The 23270-nt window shown below is 53.6% G+C and overlaps 13 protein-coding genes across 13 annotated transcripts; 9 read left to right on the forward strand and 4 right to left on the reverse strand.

Annotated features, from left to right (window-relative positions):
- Positions 1–30: 30 nt before the first annotated feature.
- Positions 31–636, forward strand: M409DRAFT_27316 (uncharacterized protein; the record flags this gene model as incomplete). The annotated part of the gene is made up of 1 exon (XM_033808522.1): positions 31–636. One exon carries the CDS (start codon positions 31–33, stop codon positions 634–636), a length of 606 nt encoding a protein of 201 aa, XP_033663201.1.
- Positions 637–699: 63 nt separating this feature from the next.
- Positions 700–1698, reverse strand: M409DRAFT_27317 (uncharacterized protein; the record flags this gene model as incomplete). Its single annotated transcript, XM_033808523.1, has 1 exon — positions 700–1698. The coding sequence occupies one exon, from the start codon at positions 1696–1698 to the stop codon at positions 700–702; it is 999 nt and encodes a 332-aa protein (XP_033663202.1).
- An 881-nt stretch (positions 1699–2579) lies between these two features.
- On the forward strand, positions 2580–3707 carry M409DRAFT_58416 (uncharacterized protein; the record flags this gene model as incomplete). The annotated part of the gene is made up of 2 exons (XM_033813906.1): positions 2580–2961; positions 3013–3707. The coding sequence occupies 2 exons, from the start codon at positions 2580–2582 to the stop codon at positions 3705–3707; spliced, it is 1077 nt and encodes a 358-aa protein (XP_033663203.1).
- An 816-nt stretch (positions 3708–4523) lies between these two features.
- M409DRAFT_27319 (uncharacterized protein) lies at positions 4524–4931 on the reverse strand (the record flags this gene model as incomplete). Its single annotated transcript, XM_033808524.1, has 2 exons — positions 4524–4757; positions 4833–4931. 2 exons carry the CDS (start codon positions 4929–4931, stop codon positions 4524–4526), a joined length of 333 nt encoding a protein of 110 aa, XP_033663204.1.
- Positions 4932–5782: 851 nt separating this feature from the next.
- On the forward strand, positions 5783–6270 carry M409DRAFT_58418 (uncharacterized protein; the record flags this gene model as incomplete). The annotated part of the gene is made up of 2 exons (XM_033813907.1): positions 5783–5921; positions 5981–6270. The coding sequence occupies 2 exons, from the start codon at positions 5783–5785 to the stop codon at positions 6268–6270; spliced, it is 429 nt and encodes a 142-aa protein (XP_033663205.1).
- Positions 6271–6557: 287 nt separating this feature from the next.
- Positions 6558–7052, forward strand: M409DRAFT_27321 (uncharacterized protein; the record flags this gene model as incomplete). Its single annotated transcript, XM_033808525.1, has 1 exon — positions 6558–7052. The coding sequence occupies one exon, from the start codon at positions 6558–6560 to the stop codon at positions 7050–7052; it is 495 nt and encodes a 164-aa protein (XP_033663206.1).
- Positions 7053–7077: 25 nt separating this feature from the next.
- Positions 7078–8840, reverse strand: M409DRAFT_27322 (uncharacterized protein; the record flags this gene model as incomplete). The annotated part of the gene is made up of 2 exons (XM_033808526.1): positions 7078–8271; positions 8370–8840. 2 exons carry the CDS (start codon positions 8838–8840, stop codon positions 7078–7080), a joined length of 1665 nt encoding a protein of 554 aa, XP_033663207.1.
- Positions 8841–9715: 875 nt separating this feature from the next.
- M409DRAFT_27323 (uncharacterized protein) lies at positions 9716–10981 on the forward strand (the record flags this gene model as incomplete). Its single annotated transcript, XM_033808527.1, has 1 exon — positions 9716–10981. The coding sequence occupies one exon, from the start codon at positions 9716–9718 to the stop codon at positions 10979–10981; it is 1266 nt and encodes a 421-aa protein (XP_033663208.1).
- A 1716-nt stretch (positions 10982–12697) lies between these two features.
- M409DRAFT_58421 (uncharacterized protein) lies at positions 12698–13540 on the forward strand (the record flags this gene model as incomplete). The annotated part of the gene is made up of 4 exons (XM_033813908.1): positions 12698–12805; positions 12858–13087; positions 13141–13331; positions 13422–13540. 4 exons carry the CDS (start codon positions 12698–12700, stop codon positions 13538–13540), a joined length of 648 nt encoding a protein of 215 aa, XP_033663209.1.
- Positions 13541–15807: 2267 nt separating this feature from the next.
- Positions 15808–17547, reverse strand: M409DRAFT_27325 (uncharacterized protein; the record flags this gene model as incomplete). The annotated part of the gene is made up of 2 exons (XM_033808528.1): positions 15808–17321; positions 17379–17547. 2 exons carry the CDS (start codon positions 17545–17547, stop codon positions 15808–15810), a joined length of 1683 nt encoding a protein of 560 aa, XP_033663210.1.
- Positions 17548–17821: 274 nt separating this feature from the next.
- M409DRAFT_27326 (uncharacterized protein) lies at positions 17822–18312 on the forward strand (the record flags this gene model as incomplete). Its single annotated transcript, XM_033808529.1, has 2 exons — positions 17822–17837; positions 17888–18312. The coding sequence occupies 2 exons, from the start codon at positions 17822–17824 to the stop codon at positions 18310–18312; spliced, it is 441 nt and encodes a 146-aa protein (XP_033663211.1).
- Positions 18313–18853: 541 nt separating this feature from the next.
- Positions 18854–20243, forward strand: M409DRAFT_27327 (uncharacterized protein; the record flags this gene model as incomplete). The annotated part of the gene is made up of 4 exons (XM_033808530.1): positions 18854–19120; positions 19176–19574; positions 19631–20000; positions 20203–20243. The coding sequence occupies 4 exons, from the start codon at positions 18854–18856 to the stop codon at positions 20241–20243; spliced, it is 1077 nt and encodes a 358-aa protein (XP_033663212.1).
- A 362-nt stretch (positions 20244–20605) lies between these two features.
- M409DRAFT_69216 (uncharacterized protein) lies at positions 20606–23056 on the forward strand (the record flags this gene model as incomplete). Its single annotated transcript, XM_033818183.1, has 1 exon — positions 20606–23056. One exon carries the CDS (start codon positions 20606–20608, stop codon positions 23054–23056), a length of 2451 nt encoding a protein of 816 aa, XP_033663213.1.
- Between the last annotated feature and the right edge of the window lie 214 nt (positions 23057–23270).

Below are 23270 nucleotides of genomic sequence, written 5' to 3' on the forward strand. Positions count from 1 at the left end.
AGGCAGCAATATTGAGACGACACATCCACGATGTCTTCGAATGTGTCCCGGTCTGCCCTCTTGTCACTCCCGCCAGAACTACGCAATCAAATCTACGACCTCGTCGCTAGCGACACTGAGCAAATCACAATTCGCAATGGAACCGTTCTCCCACATTGCTTCAGTCAAGTCTGCCGGCAGATCAGGAACGAATTCGGTCCTCTTTTCAAGGCGATGACCAAGCAGAGCCCACCATATCTCTCGCCTGCAACGATCAGAATCCAGCTGGAGAACTTCGACTTCAACCAGACGGTCCAAGCCATAGATCGATGTCGGCACGATTCGAATACTCGATTTGAAGTCGAGATATGGGTGACGAAGCAACTCCATCGATCAGATTGGGAGAAGATGTGGTCTTGGGTTTCCTTTTGCGATGAACTGGCGTACCGGAAAGACGCATATGATGAAAATATCTTGGCGACTTATGAAATCGGCCAGAAGTTTGGATCATGCAACGTCTATGCGGCCTGCCATGAGATGTATATCGAAGTCGTCCCGTACATCTTGAATGGGAATGCTCGAGGAGGGTGCACGTCGGCTGGGTACGAGCAGATCGAGAAGATGAGGTTGGCGCTGAGCACTGCCATTGGGAATTGATGGGAGGTTAGCAGTACAAAGCAGCGATGTGTTATGATAAATGAATCCATGTTTCGACCAATATTATCCACGACCCAGCAGATCATCGAGAATGCGCTTCTTGTAGTTCATGAGCAGACTGAGATGTGTCTCGTCAGGATTGTGCAGTGTTGCATTTTTGCCGATCAATGTTGCCAATTCGTCTCCAATCGCAGGTGGAACATTGGCATCTTCCATTCCGTACCAGAGGCACATTGGCAAATGGCCGATCTGGGAAATGTCGAAATCGACCGGATTGGTAAGAACACGAGCCTCGTCCATGAAGCCAGCCACGCCCTGTCGGAAATGCTCTCGTGTTGAAGGCATCATTCGCCTTAAGAGGGTTCCATCTGCAAGAAGCGGTCTGTCTTTCTCAGGTTGTGTGTCGAGCTTCTTTGCAGAGGCTTCGACCAAGACATTGTCAGAGACATTGATCCGTTTGGAGACCAAATACCAGACGAGTTGCTGGAGAATACCCGGTGTGTAGTTACTCGCGTAGAATAAGATCTTAGTGCCTGTTCGTATTCCTCGAAGACCAATGCCAGGCAGCCATACCATTCCAGCTAGCAGAGCCACTGCTTTCAACTTTTCAGACGAGAAACGAGCGCTTGCCAGCCCGTACGGACCACCGCCAGAGACAGCCAAGATCTTGTACTCTTTCAGTCCGAGTTCTGTGGTCAAATGATTGATATCTCTCGCATGATCACATGGAGTTAGTCCGGGTTTAGGTGTGCTGTATCCAATGCCAGGCCTGTCGACAGATATTATTGTGGCACCGAGCTCTTTGCCGTCTTCATCGAGCAGCTCTCCTTCGAGTCTCGAGCCTGGATGTCCGTGAAAGTACAGGACTGGATACCCGTCGGTTGCTCCATACTTTGCAAAACTCAGCGTGCGTTGATCTGGCAACGCAATGGTTTCACGCTCTCCAGAAGGTAGGGCTGAGTAAGAACGGTATTGTGGCGTAAAGAGTCCCGGCGCGTTCTTCGGGTCAGGGAAAGGCCTCCTGAGCAGGAAACCAGCTGTTCTTCCTACCCTCATCGCCATTGCCTGTGAGAAGTCATCTGGACGACGACTCGAAGTCGACGTCGGCGTACTGACGCGTCGACTCGGCGAATCCTTACCGAGAACGCGAACGCAATGCGAGGGTCGGAAGTTTGGCAGTACCTACATACGTCTTGCAGGAGACTGCCGACTCTGCCTCTGCCACTGCCAGCCACATGCCCGGCGTCGAGATGCAGACCATGTGGTATATACGAGGAGGAGACAGCAAGTGCCGTGAAAGTTCGGCGGACACAGGCCGCTGGCAGACGATGCGAGGGCGGTGAGTGAAAAGCTCTGCTCTCTCTGGCGACGAGCACGGCGGTCTGCACGTGAAAAGGACGACGCACCAGTCAGAAGGGTGGTGCTGCAGGCGCAGGTGGAGGACTGTGGAGAGGCGATCAACAATCGTCCGCACAGCAAGGGCCGTCGTCGAGCAGAGCTTGGTGTTTGTTTGTTGCTGCTGGCTGTCGCCGCCGCCGCCGCCGCTGCTGCCAATGCAGCGCACGCCTGCTTCGAGCTTGAGCTTGGCCACAATCCGCCTTCCTGCCACTCTCGTTTCTCGACGTCCTCCCCTCTCAACCACCAAACAACACCTCTCCTCAGATGACAATACACACCAACTGAGAGCAGACCCCACCACCGCCGCGCACCCGTCCTCTCTCCAGCACGCCCGCCTCGTCCCCTCTCGCCCTCTCCGCCATTTCCACCGCCGTGGTGCGTTTGACCCCACTTTCTCAACAGCTTCGATTTTGTGCTAATCACCACTAAAGCTCTCCCGACTCTCCCAGCTACCAAAACCTTCCGCACCTTAGCCCGGCCATATCCCACGGCCTGCACCACCCAATTCTTCCTGCCAATTTCCCACTCCCCTCGCCGACCTCACCATGTCCGCAGAAGACGCCTCGCCTGCCGTCGACTCTGGCATTGACAACCTCGCCGATAAGATAGGCGCTCTCAACACTGACGACCACCCGCGCACAGAAGAGGAGTACGCCCAAGCACAGCTCACCCTGCGTGCCATTGTCACTTCCAAGGAGGCTGGTGTCATCATTGGCAAGGCCGGCCAGAATGTTGCAGACCTCAGAGACAAGACTGGCATCCGTGCTGGCGTCAGTAAGGTCGTTCCCGGCGTCCACGACCGCGTCTTGACCGTCACTGGCCCATTGAGCGGCATATCCGACGCGTATGGCTTGGTGGCAGACAGCTTGGTCAAGGGCGCACCGCAGATGGGCATGGGAGGAGTCGTAGGCACGCCTGGCACCCACCGTACGAAATTCTACTCCACCTACACACATTGCCCCAGCTAACTCGCTACAGCAATCCGCCTCCTCATTTCGCACAACCAGATGGGAACGATCATCGGCAGACAGGGTCTCAAGATCAAGCAAATACAAGATGCGTCTGGTGTGCGAATGATTGCGCAAAAGGAGATGCTGCCTCAATCCACTGAGCGCATAGTGGAAGTACAAGGCACGCCAGAAGGTGTTCAGAAGGCCATCTGGGACATTGGTAAGTGCCTTGTCGACGACGAACAGCGCGGATACGGTACGGTACTCTACAGTCCTGCGGTGCGAGTCCAGGGAGGTGGAGCGCCGCTCAATGGAGTCGGTGGTGGTGCCGGTCCTGGCTATGGCGCACCAAGAAGCTACAACCGCACAGGCAATGGTGCAGACTTCACTGGCGGTGCCCCTGCCTCGTACTCACCTCGACGCAATGGCCCTGGCGACGGACCGCCACCAGAGGATGGAGAGGATATCCAGACGCAGAACATCAGCATCCCGGCCGACATGGTTGGCTGCATCATTGGCCGTGGAGGCAGCAAGATCAGCGAGATCCGCAAGAGCTCAGGTGCTCGCATCTCAATTGCCAAGGCTCCACACGATGATAGTGGCGAGCGCATGTTCACCATCACCGGCGGCCCCGCTGCAAACGAGAAGGCGCTCTACCTGCTCTACGAGAATCTCGAAGCCGAGAAGATGCGTCGCAGCCAAATCCCAGAGGCCACGGCATAGAATGCCGCCACTCTCGCAGACATCCGGATTCCTATTCCTGCTCATGGCTGTCCCTCCCCTGGCCAGCCCATCCCCGCGCACCTCCTGGGTCATTGACGGCCGACATCCCAACAACTTCATCCATGAAACTGGCAAGCGACTTCCATACGTCAACACTACAGCGTTTGGACACGACATGATCATGTTTTCTTCATGCCTTACGACCATGACGACTATTATGCTTCGATGACGACCCCTCTCGAACGCCTAATGCACACGCTCCCGCATCCACCATTCCCTCCACTGATGGCTTCTCTCCAACACGTCCTGCCATCATCGAAAGTTTTTCCCACCCCCGACGACGACGACCACCCACGAAAGTTTATGCGACTAAACTTAATGCACTCATGTGGATTTTGCTGCTGCTGCTGAAGCGTCGCATCTCTTCATACCAAGAATCGAAAAAGGTGGCGGGCTTGCATGGCTGTGTTTGCTACGGACTTTTTCTCCTCCAAGCTAGCAGATTTGAACGTTGCAATTTTTGCATAGCGCTTATACCAATTTCGTTATGTACTACAGCCGCAGACGCTGGAAATGGAGATTGACGTGCAGTTTCACATGATGTTTGCATTCATGTCTTTTGAAGGTTGTTGTTCTCCAGTGACCAGTGTTGTGTTGACTGTCCAAAGTACCAGCCTAGTGTCGTCCAGTTCAATAACGCCATGCCGCCTCCCAACCATGCTGCCTCCCAACCCATCATTCGTAATCCCAAAAACCGTCCTGTAACTCCATGCCGTGCCTAATCCCGTCATAATGCATCACAACAACCACCCACTCTCAATTCACCTGACACAACAACTCCTGCTCCAAGATGTATTTCCCCTCTTTATACTTCTCGGTGCTCTCGAAGGCGCGGTCGTACTTCCACCCGACAATCTCTTTGCACTGGCGACAGCAGATGTCGCGGACGATGTGGCGGCCGGTGGTCATGTTGCGTTCGCCGGCTTCGCCTTGTTGGATGTTGACGACGCTGTTGAAGAGGTAGGCTTTGCCGTGTTGGCCGCGGAAGTTCTGTAAGAAGAGGGATGGGGGGTTAGTTGAGGGGGATTTGGGGGAGAGAGAGGGAGAGGGTGGTAGGGAACGTACTCTACTAATGATTTCATCGTGGTCGGCGAGGTGGGTTTTGCAGTTTTTGCAGCCGTAGATTTTCTTGGCGTCGAGGTAGATGTTGTAGATGAGGCCCATCGTTGGAGGGTGAGGTGATGGGCTCTCAACTCACTCGGCCCTTGAGAGTGTGGTGGGAGATGGGAAAGTGGTTTTCTGCGGCTGCTATGTGTCTTTGCTCTTGTTTCTTCGGATTCGATGTCTACGTGGTGAGAGCTTGCAGGGTCGTCCCTAGGCAGCCGTGTCTTAGGCGGGGAGACGTGAGGTGAGGTTGGAAGGTCACACGGGGAGGGAAGTACGAGCTCGGCTTAGGCGTTGAGGACAGCGGCGGAGTTTTGGTATAGCGAGGACGGGAGGAGTGAGTGTGAGTGCGGTTCTGCTACGACTTCTTGCTGTTGAAGACGTCAGAGAGAATTCCAGGTTCAAGGAAGTCAGGTGGTTGTTGGAGCGAGTTGGAGAGCTTCAAGGGTTAGGTAAGGCTGGCCGGTCATCATCAGCGTTGCACAGACCGGTCCAGCAGTGGGGTCGGTCGACTGTGATTGCGGGACATTTCGGCCCCAGCTTTTGGGGCGGCGGATTGCGATGCTTTCTCGACATTGGGTTGTGTCTGCGATGGAGTGGCAATCTACATGATCAAGAACAGTCCTTGCTCGGCGTCAGATGTGCACGAGCGAGCGGTATATTGGACTCCATGTCCATGTCAACCGGGTAAAGTTACACCACAGCCGGTTTGTTACAACTTCGCCTCTCGCGTCTTTCGGGTCGTGTTGAACATCCGGGGCTGAGGTGAGTTCTTCTGTTCACCTGTCAAGATTTCAAAGACTCGGCGATATTTTCTCTCGTCATCCCAGGCTGCAAGAGGATCAAGAGGTATTATAAGCGTGTACGAAGTTCGACATTCAGAAGAGAGCAACATCCTCTGCACACGCAGAATGGCACCCAAAATCACAGCTGGAAATGCTCTCATCGTTCTGGCCAACCTTTTCTATTCGATTGGCGCGTTCGTCTTCGACTTCAATGAGACGCATGTGAGGAATCCTCGATGGCCTCCTCACGCGAGGTTTCATAACGGTAGGTGGTCTCAATGACACCTGCATTACCAGGCAACAAATACTGACATTGCTGCTCAGGCCAAACCATGACCCTTGGGCTCTTTTTGTCCATAACCTCGATCTACTTACTCCTGAGGCCAGCAGCGACGAAGGCCCAAGCCCTCGACAACTTGTTCATATCGGCTCTCATCGGTTCCTTCTACTGCACGGCTGGAATGAGTGCGATTCTGTATCCTGGGACCGCCTGGCAGGATCCTGAGTTTGCTCAGGGAGGAGAACAGAGGTTTCTGTTCTCGGGAATTGTTGTTGCTTTATGGATCGGGTATTGGCTTGAGGCGTCGCGATTGGCAAAGGTCAAAGGTTCTTGAGATTTTTGAAGGCAGATGCTCTGAAGGTGTTGGTAGCCGGGGTGTGAGTCGAAAGTATGGGCTCTGGGCGTTCAGTCGTGGTATGGCTTCCATCGATATGTTGGGCACGGCAGGAGAAGATGAGGGGACGATCGAGAAGAATCAGTCAGACACACAAACTCTCCTGTGTATACCACTCAACTCCTCTGCCAAGCCTGATATCGGTAGACCTTCCCCACCGCGAGAGCTGTCCTCGGCAGAAGCAACAATCTCAACCTCATCCTCTAGCGACGACATCATCGACAAAGATGCCATACGCAGGCCGTGGCGGAGCTGGCAACATCCAAGCCGTCGAGGAAGCGAACAAACGAATCGCCGAAGACCTCGAAGCGAACCAGCAAACCGCCGAAACAGACAGCCAACCCCATCCACCTTCAGACGAGCAATACGCACGAGTTGGACGAGGAGGCGCAGGCAATTTCTACAACCCTCAAGATATGAATGATACCGATCGGTTAGGTCTTGGGGACGGGATCAACTCGTTGGGGAGTGGGGCTGTTGATACGTCTAAGACGGCGACTGCTGCTCCTCCTCCTCCTGAGCCTACGAGGACGTTTGGAAGAGGTGGAGCGGGGAACTTCTCGTTTGATTCAAGTGAGAATCAGGAGCGAGCTGTGAGGAGACAGCTCGAACAAGATGAGCAGAGGAAGCAGGTGTTGAAAGAGCAGATTGAGCAGGTTGTAGAGGAGAAGCTGGCGATGCCGCCGAAGGCGCGGTTGCCGCGTGAGGAGCCTGAGCCTTGATACAAAAGTACTTGCTGTCTGGTGGTCACTCTATCTTTTCGAAGAAGGCCAGCTCGTCGGCCATATCTGGCTCGGCCTGGTACCTCATCCGTTCGACCTTGCCATTTGCACCGATCACGAACTGGACTTTGAGGGCTTTGTCGCTGAACCAGCTGCTGGGCCCGGTCGTCTGATGCGACCACCAATGCTCACCGTTGACGTGATGAAGGGTTCCAACCCGAGATATGTAAGCCTTGGCCGAGGCTGGAGGCGCCAGATATAGGAGTGGAGTCTCATTCTGGCCACGATCCTGCTCAGTTGCTCCGCTGCGCTCTGGCGTGTCGCTGGAATTCCAAATTCGAATTGGTCTTGCGGAGACCTGGATTTGTCGATATCCCGGATGTTCGTAGACACCCTCGTACGCAGCGATCGGCAATCTTGGTTCGAGGTGTGAGTCCTGAGCCGATGCTCCAAACAGCTTCTCCACGACTTTGTCAGGCTCGAGCGATTCCTGCGCCTTGGCTTGCTTCTTGCGCATTTCTTCGGCGACATCGTAGCGTTCGCTCCCCGGCGTTCCTAGGAACTCATCCAGGAGATGCCAGCAGACCACATCTTGAGCCACGCTATAAGCATTTATCATCGTCACCACCGCCCAACCGCTATCCTTCTCCCCTCGCTCAATTTCGGTAGCACTTGGAGGGACCATGACCATATTAGCCATGTATCCAGCAATAGCACCAGCATGCTCGATCACTTCACGGCCCTGATAAACTCGCGAAAACAAGCCAAGGCCATACGCCTGTGGTCCCGTGAAAGGCTTCTCGGGCTCAATCAACATCTTTGGCGTGCGGATCGCTTTGACGGCGTTTTCGCTCAGAGCTGCATTGAGGTTGGTCGGCTTCATCAAGTGTCGCACCCATTTTGCGTAATCAAGCACATTCGAAATGATCCCGCCAGCCCCTCGCGAAGGAGGAATGTCGGTCCAGGGGACTTGCTCATAGTCGTGAGTCTCTGAGTTCCAGAGATAGCCAGTAGCCAGGTCGATCTCGTGCTCTTTGACCACCTTCCTGGCATCTTCGATATCATACGTGGTATCGTGCATCTCCAGCGGATCGAAAATATGCTGCTTCAAGGAGTCTTTGAACGGACAATCCAGGACTTTCTCGATCGCATAAGAGACGGCCGTGTAGGGATTATTCGAGTACTCGAATTTCGTCCGCATGTCCCTGTGCAAGGGGAGCTAAAAAAGCAAGCACAAAACGATTCAGAAGGCGTTCGTCCAAAGACCGAATGAACAATCAAGTCTTGAAAATAAAAAGATCGGATAAGAAATCTTACATATCTCAACCTCCTCACAACCTCTCCAATCTCCTCAAACCCATTCACCCACGCCAGATCATGTCTCGGCAATCCCGTCCTATGGCTCAGACAGTCCTCCATCGTCACGGTCGCCGTCGCCCACGGTCCCCTCGGCGTCGTTTGGTCCAGCACGAAATCGTCCCGGATCATCTCCGCTAGGGGTGTCTCCCAGGTTATGGAAGGATGGTCTTGCGATTCGACAAGGTGCGCGGCCAAGGACGCCGTGAAGGACTTCGTTGTGCTGCCGGTGAAGAAGAGGGTTGACGGTGTTATTGGGGTGCGGGTTTGGAGGTTGGAGTAGCCATAGCCTTTGGCTCTGATCTGGTCGCCGTGGATGACGAGGACGGCGAGGCCTGGGGTGGGGAATTCTCGCATGGTTTTGGCGATGAAAGTGTCGAGGGAGGGGTCGTTGAAGTCTGAGTAGTGTAGGGTAGTACTTCTGTCTGCCATGTTGGGAAGGTATGGGGTTGAAGATAGGAGGAGAGGGCAGAGACTGATGGACGGATGGCTTCATGGAATGCGTGACTGAGTTGTATGCGTTGTAGCTCTTTTATGTACTGCTTATGGCAGGTTGTGCGACATACAGCTTCCCCTCGAGCTGATGTGTCGTATTCGTGTTGTGTTCATGCCGGGGTCGGTGTTCGGTGTTAAGATCAAGATTCTGCACGTATAAATGGTCTTTGAGTAACAACGGAGGGAGGCTGAAGGGAGTGTTATTCCTCCCGTCGTGTAGTGACCGATGCTGTTGTTGCCCGCCTGTCCACATCTGAAGACGGCGTGAATCCCCCCGTAAGGCTGTATACTCGTGTCCAGCATTAGTAGAGAAGCTACAGCCATACATAAATGAACTGTTGCGGGAAAGTGATGTGACATGCCTCGTGAATGGTGCGTTCGGAGTTGGCGATGTCGTCGTCAATTATTGAAATTGCGCTAATCCAGAATCAGACTTGTTGTCACGTGCAGCGAATTCCTGCCCTGTGAACTTTGCGTTGCTGCTTTCCGTCATCAAACATCGACATTCTCCCATCGCTGGGACCGAACGTCAAGTATGATGCTCATTGAGCCACCCTCTAAGAACCTCCAGCATGCCTGGTAATCAATTCTTATCGCCTCACATTGGATCTCGTTTCTATGTATCATGTCCACCAGTCATGGGAGGCTCTTCACAACAGACAGTAAGTGGTCTTCCCTCCTATCGTCTTCATCTAAGCACTATGGACACGCATTCGTATTCTTCTGTTACAAAGTCCGATTTTTTTGCGTGAGTTGCTTGATTTGCGCATACAGTCCATTATACGTTCCGCGATACTTGAACGGCCATCTGGATGACTTCTCTCGACAAGATTGAGACGAAGGCAACACGCTCGTCTGCCGAGAGCACCCGGTCAGACTTCGTCGAGCGAGTTATCACAGCAGCGAGCAGCATCAAGACCAAATTCTCTAGCCATGCCAGTGGACCGGCGGCGATCTTCAATCCTACGAACGTTCGGCTGCGGGTACATACAAGCGGCAGCGATGGCATACAGCACCCGGCCACGGACATGGCGTATCTCTGGCGTTCCAGAGATAACCGAAAAGGCCGCACATCTATCGCTGTTCCACGCGATGACGGACGAGATCCGTTAAAACGACCTCGCTTCACAGCTAGCCGTGGCCAAGTCGCCAAGGGTATCCTGAGAATGTTCACTGTCTTTCCCTACTACGACATGGCGTACTTGGTGGGTGTCTTATTCGCTATCGGTTCTGCCATCTTCGTCGCAAATGGGATCATCTGCTTGCTACCTATCGCATACCCTGACCTCAAATTTGGTCACGAAGCCAGGCACCTATCAGGTGGATTGACGTGCTTCCTTGGAGCTCTTGCGTATCAATTCGGGGCGCTTGTAGCGTACCTCGAGGCTGTCAATGATGGATCATTCCATGGCTCGGCTATGAAGAAGTTCCTTCAAGGACACGAAGACGAAGAGAAGCAGCTCGTGAAAGCCAAGCTATATGCCTTCTTCGACCACTTAACGCCCATTCGAGGACGAGAACGACGCGCCATGTTTGGATCAGAGTCTGGCCTACCTACACCATTTACAACAGCTTCAATCTCTCGACGCGGTGCTATGGACCTAGGAAGTGAAGACACAGGGTCTCATGAATACTCACGCTTTCGCTGGTGGCCAACATGGAAGAGTCTGAAGAAGCACTGCATATTCGAAATCGGATGGCTGGCATGCTCGGTGCAACTCGTTTCCGCGACATTGTACATGGTGGTGGGAATAGTCGACTTGCCTGGAATCATGAATACCCTGGAGCCGTGGCAAGAAAATCTTGCCTACTGGATCCCCGATATGGTTGCTTCGGCAGGGTTCATCTTTGCGAGCCTACTTTTCACGCTTGAGATACAAGACAAATGGTTTAAACCGCAACCTCGCATCCTTGGCTGGTGGGTTGGTTCTTTCGCACTACTGGGCTCGATAGGTTTCGAAATCTGTGCAGCTTTTGGTCCTGCTACGTACGGTAACGAGGACATCGAATGGCAGTCGTCTATCGCGACAACTTGGGCCTCGGCTGCGTTCCTCATCGCGAGCATGTTGCAATGGTGAATTCTCTTGCGCGTTAAGATGGATTTGACATATTGGAAGACTTTGCTGACTGCTGTGAATATGATGCTAGGTACGAAGCTGTCAATAAAACTACAGTTGAAGAACTGCAAGACGAGCCATCGGATATGACAGCTTTCCCTGCACATACGGTTCATGTATAAGTTACAGCCGCGGTCAGATGACAATCTCGTGATCTCGATTCATTCTAAGGCTGAGCAACAACAAAGGCGACCGAAGATCATGAAGTACAGCAAAACCTTTTGACATGTTGTCCGACTCGGCCTTGTGGAGCTTGGTCTAGAAGGATCACATCCATGCGTGGAATGCATCACCGGATCTAGTGGTATGATCAGGCCATCCACAGATCGTGCTCCAAGGAGCTTCTTCGTTGGCCGGAAATGCGCGGCAGCTAGTGGTTGTCAAGATTCTCAGTGGCACAGATTGCTCCAACACAAGGGATCCCACGTGGCGAGCTCTCACCCGACCCCAAGCCCCGCAAAGCTTGGATATCAGAAGCAAACAGGCGCCTCAATCACACGGCAACATTGTGGCTCTCTCAGAAGAAACAGTCAGGTTACATTCCCACTTGGCCCAATGGGATTGCGCCTAGATTTACAACAGTCACATTTTGTCAGCTGTCGGAACATTACTACAACGTCGTCTAGAGCTACACGGCTTTTCTGCAGACGGCAGCCACGGCGGTGTTCGATTTCGGACACCCTTCGTGGACTCGGCCTCCATTGGCAGTGACAATGCCACGCAACCCTCAACATGCAGCCGGCTGTGGAAACGAAAGCAGACAGCAAGTCGTCCATATTGGCAGACTACTTTCCGGCATGCCATGAATTCGAACTCATTAGACTCCAAGGGGCCTATCATTGCATTCCAATCTACCAGACAGTATCGTGGACCGTGTTGAACGGAGCAATAAGCGTCAGAAGATCTACACGATCCCTGCTGCCATGTGCTGCGTCCAGACGCAACTCAAGTCATACTAACTGCCCGAAATGGAATACCTGTTAAAGGAGCCGCCTGCGAAGGATCCCCGCGAAAGGCTGCTCGTGCCTCTCAAAAGCTTTACCTTGCTGTGAATACGGTACTTCAGCCCTGTGGGCGGTATATCCAGTCAAGGTTTTGAGACGAAGCCACAGGGATGCCAAAAACACAGCGCTAGTCTACATCAAGCAGTTACTGAACGTGCACGGATCACCGGCGGTCCCGAATCTTTCAGCGCCTCGCATACCTTGCCAAGACGCTCTCACGAGCACATTTGGCTGGGCACCTACTGCTTGCAGTATGTATAGGCAGGCGAGAGCACGAAAGCTTCGTTTCCAGAGATGACTTGCTTTGGTGGAAGCGCAGAAGATACCTCGCGTTCCAACGCTGCACAGACATGAGCCAGAACGGAGTCATGTCTAATCCGCATTGGGTACTTACTGGTTATCTGTGACCGTCTGGGTGCTTTCTATGCTTGGTATGTGTGCAAGCCATAGCAACAGCCACTACATGTCGCCAGATCTCACAATAGTTCGCACTCGCAGAAGAGAGCCAGACCCTGGCCACGAAAGATATAAGGCTGCAACATCTCACTGACGTCCTGGCCTCAACTTCAAAGACGCATACTCTAAGTATTGCTTCAACAGTTGCAAAGCATCACGACTATATCGACAGAAGACTACCCAGTCACACAACTTGCAGCATACAATTACCGGCACCATGACGAGCCATCCGAGCACATATCTGTGGGATCCAGAGATGCCAAACCTCCTGGTGGACGATATTCAAGACTATCAACAGCAGGCTCTCCAACCTCTGTGGCCATGGGTAAGTCACCGGCCATGTCAAACGAGCAGAACTCGGTTGATCGACTTTCCAGGGCTACGACCCAAGCGGTTACGAACCACATTCCGAGAATTCCATGCCATCAACACCAGACTCGTCATACCATGACACGTCTCTCGAATTACCGTTCTACAACCCAGAGGACTTGATCGATCTGCAGCGAATCGGCACACCGATGAGTGATCAAGAACCCGCTGTCAATGTTGACACTACTGGGACGGGTGCGAATAAACGTATTCGACGGAGAGAGCAGAATCGTGCTTCGTATGTTATGGAAGACGGCTTCCAAAAAGTCCAATCACTAATACCTTTTGCAGGCAACGAGCTTACAGGGACAGACAGCGAGGCAAAATCGCTGAGCTGCAGTCCAAGGTCGTAGCACTCCAAACACAGAACGAGAAGCTGCTGGCAAGAAACAACATGCTTGAGGCTGCGTTTCAGAGAGATAGACCGCAGACTGCATCAGGCCACCCTACCCAGCAGACCCCGACAAGCCAAACAAGCAACCGTAGGACATGAAGCTCTTCTCTAGGACGACGCGTTCACGGGCAATGAGGTCTGGCCTGGTCTCGACTCCGACGTACACAACACGACACAGACTGTTCAACATCTCAAGAATGGTACGGAGCGTGGTCACCGGTAGTGCCGGTGCAGCGGCTTCAGCGGTCTCAAACATCCGATATGCAGGGCAGAAGCGGCTTCGATGCCGAGCAATGAGCGTTCAGCGACGGCAGACTTCACTTGGATGAGTTTGGATATACCCTGGTACATGCTTTGAAAAGTTGCTCTATATACAAGAAAGCTCTCTGGTATTTTCAAGTATAGTGCGACTTGAACTAAAGGCGCTTTTGTCTACTAAATGTCTCATGCTAGCAATACAGCGGTGCCGGTATGACTGCAAAGTCGAGCATTGTACGTCACATTTACAACTGTCGGCGCTTTCACACATGTCGGCGTTGTATCGTAGAGAATGTCAACGGGCATTCTTGGAACGGTAGTACCACCACTGACACCCAGCTCAACCAACCCCCCTATCGACGACGAGCATCTGAACCAATCACGAAATTCAGTACCAGACCAGAACGCCATTCGCGACTCGACCTCCAAAATGACATCGACGATGCAGGCACGAGCTGGAGCTCAACCCTGATGGGTCGGCTTCTCTCCTCTCACTCCCCGACCACTGCCAGGCGACAACCTCTCGAACACAGACCATGGCTTAGCTGTACGTTATGGTTGTCTCACTCACCTCCCTTACTCACCCACGGTCACCAGCTGTCGAAGACTCCTCAGTACCTGCGGCAGCCACCTGGCCCAGCGGACAACTGCCAACGATGGACCTCACGACAATGTCCATCCTCACTTCACTGCAAACGGCCGGCCATGCATTGCTCGGGCGCGCACTCCTGGACAGCGACACGCGACGTGGATGTGGCAGGTATATGAAGAGGACGAAGTATCGAAGGCAAGTACTCTCTTTCAGCATCAGCATCACAGCCAATACCATCTCATCAATCGGATCGGTTTCTTTTTTATCTTTACTCACCTAGTCACTCTCTTTTGGCACGCTCGCCACTACACTCACTTTATTTTCTTCGCGAAAGCTCCTCGTCAGGAAATCTTACAGAAGCCATGTGGCATCTAATCGTTTCGTTATTCTTAATCTCCTCCGTTACGCTACCTCTATCCGTTGCAACCGCAACGCCTTACCAGCTCCGACGACAGGCTCCTTCTGCCGACCTCAAATTCACTTGTCCGAAGACTCTCGGCAACGCCTTGTGCTGCTCAAATGACCTGCAGTCCAATGGAGCTGTCAAGGATTGTCAACAGAGTCGCTATGTCATTCCCAATCCAAGTAAGCTCAAGGGCCTCAAATTGTTTCTATCGATATCACGGCTAACAACATTCTGCAGGCTCCAGCCACGGGGAACTGAAAGACAGATGCACAACCTCGCAACTCGGGAACGGCTACGACACGCCCGTCTGCTGCAACATCAAAGTCCGCACCTTCAAGTTCGAGAACGGCGCCCCGATATTCCTCGGCGTCAACTGCATGGATGCTGAACACGTCTCCGTTGGACTCGAAAAGCGTGATCCTGAACGTGCTCCAACGACGACCTTCGATACGAGCAAGTTCACTAGATACTCGCCCCTTGACCACCGACGAGAGACCCCTCCGACGGCTACTTTGCCTCTCGCCCACCCTCACGCTCCTAAGGATGTCCATGCAGACAGCGCGCAGACCCCACAGCCTCTGTGGCGACGACGCGCTGCGAAGCAGGCTGCTCGACGGAGTTTGAGGAAGCGCTCCGCAGCTTCAAAGTCGAAGAACAGCGTCGCCAACACGATCATGAACGATCTGAACTCCGCCAGCTCTCGCGCGATCGTACGAAACACAGCAAGCAAAGCCCGCGCCCCCGCACGCAACCAGATCTCCAACAAGCCCACTACAAGCCCCAAGGAGACGAGACAGTTGCCAGGTGTGAGTTCTTTGGGCGGTCTGGGATCCCTGACCAAGCTTCTGGGAGGACTCGGCAAGAGTGGCGTCAAGCAGGTACGGCAACTACCTGGCGTGAGCTCTTTGGGCGGATTGGGCTCCCTAACCAAACTTCTTGGTGGACTGGGAGGAAGCAGCGGCGTCAAGCAGGCGAGGCAGCTGCCCGGTGTGAGCTCGTTGGGCGGTCTTGGGTCGTTGACGAAGCTTTTGGGAGGTTTGGGTGGGAATGGGACTCTGGCGCGGAGGGCGGCGATGGTTGGGAATGTTGCTTGAAGGGACACGTTGTGGTATGGCCAACCTTGGATCTGCAGAGTGAGTTGACGAATGACGACGTTCTGGGCGCTTGGGAGTTTGGTTTTGAACACGGGAAAGGATCTTTGTGCCAACTCAGGTTTGGCCCGCCAGCACTGCTGGCAAGTACATGTAATCCAGGTAATTGTACAGACATTTCTTCAAAAGGACAGACGATCATCGAATTCGTTCCATGTCATTCGCCCTGTAGCTCGACTCGGACTCGTGCCTTGCGTCCTTCGATATAAGTACCAAGGGCTCGAGTTCCAGGCGCCAGCTCGACCTCCCTCAAGACCGATCCTGCGTCCATGGCTCCGTCGTTGTCGCTTTCGTCACTGCTGTCCCACCATTCTGGCCCGCCATGCGCATCCCCCTGACCCAAGGGATCTCGTTCTCCTGTTTCCCAGACCAGGCGAAGCTGGAGCGGCATTATGCCAAGTTTCTTGCCGACAAGGCCGTGGAGAGAGTAGATGTTGAGGGTTTTGGATATCTCGTGCTGCCAGGTGCGCGTAGAGGAATGAGGGAATGCTTGTGGGGCGAGTTCAAAGGTGACATTCAGTAATCGTGCGGCCAGACTGTTTGGGTCGAGTTCGTCTGCTCTTGGCACACGTCGAATAGCTGGCTGTCCATACTCCTCGCAGAGGGCTTTCCATCGAGGGTGGCGGCGAAGGACCTTTTCCTCGTCTCCGACAGGGTGATTGGCTATCTCTGCGGCAATTTGACCCAGGTAGTAGGTCTCGGAGTTCAGTCGTTCTTTCTCCGTGATTTTGCTGTAGTTTAGCATGCTTAGCTGCGGTAGCCGAGCGATTGTGAGCATGTAACCATCCTGTGTGGAAAGTGGCTTGCCCTCGGCGGATCGTAGGCCTTCGTATAATGGGTTGCCGGTCGTTATGAGATGCTTTATAGCAGGATATGCGCCCTCCAATGAGTCGAAGAATGACCACGACGATACCGCGTTGTGGGCAAGATCAAGCGTTTGGATGGTCTCGCTCAAAGAGCCGGCATCTTCTGATGTATGAACTGCTTCCACACGACTGCGTTTTATAATCAGTGTCTGCAGAGCAGGGCAAGAATTGAGATCTCTCAGATCAGACAGCCTGGAGAAGAGATTGTCGGACAGGTCAAGATCTTGCACACCAGCTGGCAGCAAGCCAGGGCAGATTGAACTAAGTCCATTTCTTGCCGCAGCGAGCTTCCTAATGTTTGGGAAGCTTTCTGTCAACGAAATGATCTTGGTCCAGTTTAGCCATGTGTCTGAAACGTCTAGTATCCGGACAGTAGAAAGCACACCAGCGTTAGTGCCAACGACGAGGCGATTGCCACTGAGGTTGAGATTCGAAAGCTTTGGGAACAAGCCGGCAAGGCGAACGACCTCGTCCAAGGACCCAAAGAGGTTACCGCTCAGATCGAGCTCGGTGACGTTCGCACAGAAGTTCGTGATGGTCTCATCTTCTTCACGGTCCCGACTTGCACGAATCTGCATGCGGTCCAAGACCAAGACGTGGATGCCTTGCAGCTGGGCCTGTCGTCGAGCAAACTTGTCGAAACCGACTTCCTCGGCTTGCTTGGTCGAGAAGTAGACGATCTCTGCTCCAGTTCCAGCATCTTCCGGCATGTACTTCTCCCGGAGTGCTTGAAGAAACGTCCTGGGTTTGTCCCAGGGCTGGCTTGGCTTGAGGAAGGACGCTGCTCTAGGAGAAGGATTTCTGCCTGTACTGTAAGTTCCAAAATCTGATCTTCGCCCAACTCGGAATCAATAGAACGTACATTCGAAGTACTTCTTCCCATCGTGAGTGCCATCATGCTTGCCTCGTTCAGGGTCATCCCATTCCACGCCTAGCCAGATGCCGGGTTTGTCTGCCACAGCACCGACATATTGCACAGTATAGGGCTGTCCTTTGAGACTCAGGCGCTGCCCGACGTAGTGATCCGTCATGGCATGTTGTTGTCTCGTGATGATGTTACAAGTGAATAGATCGCGTCGAATTAGACTTTGCTGTGGCGGTGCAGGTGATTGCTTGCCCCACAGCATCTGAGACATCTGAGACAGCTACACCTTCACTTCAACTCCCAATTCAAAAGCGAACACATCCTCCCACTCCAGGAACTCCTACTCCCACCGCCTTGTTCGAACATAGCGTCATTGACACGCTCTCAACATCCACGGGACCTTACCAAAACGTCATCACACCACGCCGCATCCATATAACATGGACATGGTACAAGGTACGTGCTTATACCACTTGGAAAAGGATCCACGCCAACATAGATATCAGACTGGGTAGCATACGCCATGGGCGACCACGCCGGAGCTCTCCCATACGCCAGACAGGCCTTCAGCGCCATCTCCACGATCAAATCCTACATCGTCCCGCTCGTGGACCAAATCTCGCAAAAGCCCGACCTCGCGACCATCGCACTCCTCCTCATTATCGTCCTCGTCTCCCTCAAAATCCTCGACATGCTCTACCAGACGGTGCTCTTCTGGGCGCGTCTCGTCCGGCGCGTGGTGCTCTGGGGTGGACTGGCCGCTCTCGCGCTATGGATGTACACGCGGGGCCCGGATGGAGTGGCAGATGACATACAGTACTGGTTCGAGACGTGGAACGGCGAGTATCGGAAGTTTAAGGACCAGGAGCGTGTCGCGCGGCTCATGCATCAAAAGGCGGGGGCTGGTAGGAGGCAGGCGAATTGGTATTGAGATCCCAGTAGGGACACGAAGGCGTTTGGTGGGCAGAAGAACGATGGATTATGAATGATGATGCATATGGACATGGGACTTTGGATTAGCGAAGGCGCTGTGGTGTTTCAAAAGGATGGATCGAGGTGTGCGGAGGGCTCAGTAGGCGTTATTGTTCATGAGGAAGGATTACATCCATGTCAGTTCAAAAGAATCTTGTTGTCCCTCCCTTCGCACGTTTGAACAAGCTTCTGATACTCGCCGCAGATGTTGACACCCTCAGACTTCCCTCAAACCCTCCTGGAGGACGCGAGGCCGGCATCCCCATCACATGCGATCTATAGTCAGAAATCTGTTGTCCCCCCCGCCAACTCTCAAAACGCAAGGCGAGGCGTTCAATTCACTGGTTCCCGGCTTTTCGTTGCAGTTCCAGCGAGTTCTGGGCGCCGCGCAAGACTGGAATTTGCCGTGCGCAAGTTTGTCGTCCGTTTGCTCTCCGCCTTCGCACTTCTTCTCACAGACTGATCGACACAACGCACAACACACCGTCTGACACTCCATCATGGACTGTCCCAATTTGCCTGCCATGAGGCAGGCATTCCGCGAAATGATATTGGACCACGGCCATACCCACGACCATCACCAAGAGGGAGACACTAGTTCTGACCACATGGCTGAGCTACCTCTCAAGACAGTCGAAGAACGCACCGCCGCTCGCTTAGATGGCTTCTTTTCCGAAGAGGATGGCGCACTGCTCGACCAGTTCTACTACGCGAGAAAGTGGGCCCACATCCTCGACCTCAATCGTGCTTACTTGCGCGGAGAGAATGTAAGACTCCCAACACCAGCTAGACCTCACCCGAACACTCTCTAACCACTTGCAGGAGATCACGCTGCACTGCATGGCCCCAATCCAGAGCGAGACGATCCCTCTCGTTCCAGGACTACTCGCCCTCCACGATTACGGCATCTACACCTACATGTCCCAGCCCGCCTGCACCAAGGGCCCGATCGATGAGACCGGCACCTGTGGTCAGAAGCTGCCGTGGTGGCAGGTGCAGCAGCGAGCGTATCTCACCTTCGTCCTACCCAGAGGCATATGCCGGTGCGAGGACATACCTGCTTGGCTCATCGTCAAGTTCCTCGACACACTCATGGCGGACGACCGCATCTACACTTCTATCATCTCTCATGATGGTACGTGCTCCACCAAGCTGTGTGCTCGGAACTTCGAGCACCGGGACAACTTCCCCGAGGAGTGGTCTACCAACATCTGGAAGGAGGTAAGATTTGAGAACACTCACATGTATCGCTGACTCGAGTCACTGACGTTTTACAGGCCGAGCCAAGCGATCTTCTCTTGACTGCCCCTGGCAGGCACGACAAGCTCTTCGACTTCGATTGCCCCTGCAAGCTGAGGCGGCTCAAGAACAAGAGCGACCTGATGGATCACATGAGCCCTTACATGGTTCATGTCATGGCCAGATCTTGGGACGAGATGGACATCCAGGACATTGTCAAGGCTGCTGCGGAGAAAGCTGGTCTCGAGCCGATCTACGCCCTAGCCAAGGAGGAGAATTTGGAGACGGAGACTTCGGTTAAGGACGATGAGGACGATGAGGACGATGAGGATGATGAGGACGTGCCGGAGCTTGCGGACGGTGAGGATACGAACAAGAAGGGAGGCTCGGTGGAAGCACCGGAGAGTGGTGGGATGGCTTGACATTTGGGCACGACGAGCGACGCACAGGTCCTTGACTGCATAGCTTTGGTCCGACCCAGACCTCGTTGGTCAAGCGCTATGAACAGAGGCTTTGTCTTGGAGTTTTGTATAGCGTAGCCATTGGCGAGAGCTAGTCATCGCAGCGATATGGCATCAGTTCATGTTGACAAGCATTTCTCACTGCGCAGCCACTGGGCGGCCTTACTTTCAATACCACAACTTCACATAAGAGACACGGTGGGTACGATATTGATGGGCGATGACTGCACAGCCACTCTTGACTCCACGGCTGAACAGCCACAATCCACAAAGCTTCACAGCCAACCTCCAATTCTGACTGTTTCATCACGGCGACAGAATATTCACTTCTGGAGTCCGCCTTCTCAGGTCACGCGCGGTGTCTGCTTCCTGCCAGTGACTCAATGTCGCTGCCTCAGGACGTCAGCTATAACTAAGTTCTGTCTTGTTTGCATTCTCGCTGCAAGCCTTTTCAACAACACACCACCGTGACAACATCCAGGAAACCTCAGATACAATTTGAGTCTGGCCACAAACAAGCAAACACCAAGTCCGCGACATCACACATCCATCATGGCGGAAGCAGCGCCATATCGGCCGCAAGACCGCCACGAGGTTGGCGAGATGCTCCGTGGCCTCGAGGCAAACAAAGGACGAGGAAAGGGCAAGGGCGGCTTCTCGTGCAAGAAGAACACTTTCGATGTCGATGGATCCGACATCAAGGTCGACTCGTGGAAGATGCAAGACTGGGACTACAAGAAGTCCAATCTCCCAACTTACGCCCGAGGCCTCTTCACTACCACGGACCGAAAAGGGCACCCTGAGATTGTGATCAGAGGCTACGACAAGTTCTTCAATCACGGTGAAGTTCGCGAGACTGAGTGGGAGAATGTTGAAGCCAACATTCGGGGGCCTTATGAACTGAGTGTGAAGGAGAATGGCTGCATCATCTTCTTGGGCGGCCTCGAGGACGGGACTCTTTTGGTCTGCAGCAAACACTCGACAGGATCGCGAGGTGATACTGAAGTCAGCCATGCTAAAGCAGGTGAGAAGTGGGTGGAGCGGCATCTTGCCAGTGTGGAGAGGACAAAGGAACAGCTCGCAGCACGACTGAGAGAGATGAACGCTACTGCAGTGGCCGAACTATGCGACGACGAGTTTGAGGAGCATGTACTCGCGTACACTCCCGAGACTGCTGGACTGTATCTTCACGGCATCAATCTCAACTTACCTGAATTCGCCACCTACCCACACAACCTCGTCGATCGCTTCGCGGAAGAATGGGGCTTCAAGAAGACCACATACATCACAGAAGAGGGCATCCACAACGTCAAAGGCTTCCTCGACCGGATCGCAGAGACTGGTAACTACGATGGACGTGATACGGAAGGTTTCGTCATCCGCTGCCAGTCGAAGGCGAACACTGGTGTCTGGCACGATTGGTTCTTCAAGTACAAGTTCGACGAACCCTACTTGATGTACCGCCAGTGGCGTGAGTGCACCAAGGCTGTCATCGCAGGCCGCGAGCCAAAGTACAAAAAGCACAAGAAGATCACCGAGGAGTATCTCACATTCGCCCGTAGACAGCTTCATGCGAATCCTACTCTGGCCAAGGCCTACAACGCCAACCACGGTATCATCAAGATGCGGGACGACTTCCTCGCTTCTGTCGGCCTCAAGGGTTCGGATATCATCAGACAAGAGGAACAGGACGGTGAGGTCTCGAACGATGCTGTCGCCCGCGACATCGTCCTGGTGCCTGCTGCTACAATCGGATGTGGCAAAACAACAGTGGCTTTGGCACTGTGCAAGCTCTTCGGCTGGGGCCACGTTCAGAACGACAACATCACGGTTCGAAAGGGCAAGCCACTCGCATTTGCGCACGCTTGTACCCAAAGCCTAGCCGAGCACCCTGCAATGGTTGCTGATCGCAACAACCATCAGCGGCGCGAGCGACAGCAGCTCATTCAGGATGTCTCAAAGGTCGTACCGAACGCTCGCTTCGTTGCTCTCCACTTCGTACATGACCGCGACAACTACGATAACATTCGCAATGCTCTGCGACATCGAGTACTCAGCCGAGGCGACAACCACCAGACTATTCACACCAGCAAAGGCTCAGAGGAAATCATCGGTATCATGGAAGGCTTCATGGGCCGCTTCGAACCTGTCAACCCTGAGGCTTCGCCAGACGATGGCTTTGACTTGATCATTGACCTGGATCCCACCTCGAGTTCGAGAGCCAACCTGGAGACGGTAGTCACCCGCCTGTACACCGAGTATCCCAAGCTCTTTGGCGATCAAGAGATGCCTGGCCCCGACGATATGGACGCTGCGATTGAGGCTGCCATGAACGACTATCAGGTCGACATCAAGCACGAGATCAAGGGTCGCGATGATCGAAACAAGGTCAACAAGCACGGAAATAGTTTCAAGGCACAACCGAACGGTACAGCAAAGCCCAAGGAGCGCAAGCTCGAATACTTTGCTGTGCAAGTTCCTCCTTCGCAGGTCACATCCATCCTCGACTCCATGTTTCGTGAGGTATCTCCCGATATCGCAAGGATGTACAACACCCTCAAGGCTCAACGTCGAGTCCAGGCCGAATTCCACGTCACCCTCATCCACCGCGCTACTTCGAACCAGTATCCCGACCAGTGGGCGCATCTCTCCGACTTGTATGCCAAGGCATCAGCAGCAACCCCTGAGCGGGACTATGTCCTTCCAGATCCCAAGCTCGGCATGTGCAAGGTCCGTCTCGAGCGCTTGATCTGGGACAACCGTATCATGGCATTCTTGGTGCGGTTGAGTCCATTCGATGCACAAGGCGAGCAGTTCACTACTGTCAACAAGATGGCCCACATCACGGTCGGAACTGCCTCGCCGGATGTCAAGCCCAAGGAGTCGAACGATCTACTAGCTCGTTGGCTTCAAGAGGGCAGCGGCGCGAATGATATCAACGAGTTGGCTATCAAGGGTACGGTTGAGCTGGACGGCACGGTGAAGGGTGTTTTGGGCAGGTAGAGGATGATGGCGATGAATTGACGACTATGAAAGCATGGAATGGAGGGCACTCGAGAGGCTCGACACACACGAGGCATTTGAAGCATTTGCAGGCGCAGTCGATTAGGAGCATTCACCCAGAATACCCAAGCATGCAGGTGCAGATGACATGCAAGAAGTACGAAAGCGCTTGTTATCATCACCGTCTCAGATCACATGCCCTCTTGCCCTTTCC

Source organism: Zasmidium cellare (assembly GCF_010093935.1).
Source record: "Zasmidium cellare ATCC 36951 unplaced genomic scaffold M409scaffold_36, whole genome shotgun sequence".
NCBI classification, from domain to species: Eukaryota; Fungi; Ascomycota; class Dothideomycetes; order Mycosphaerellales; family Mycosphaerellaceae; genus Zasmidium; species Zasmidium cellare.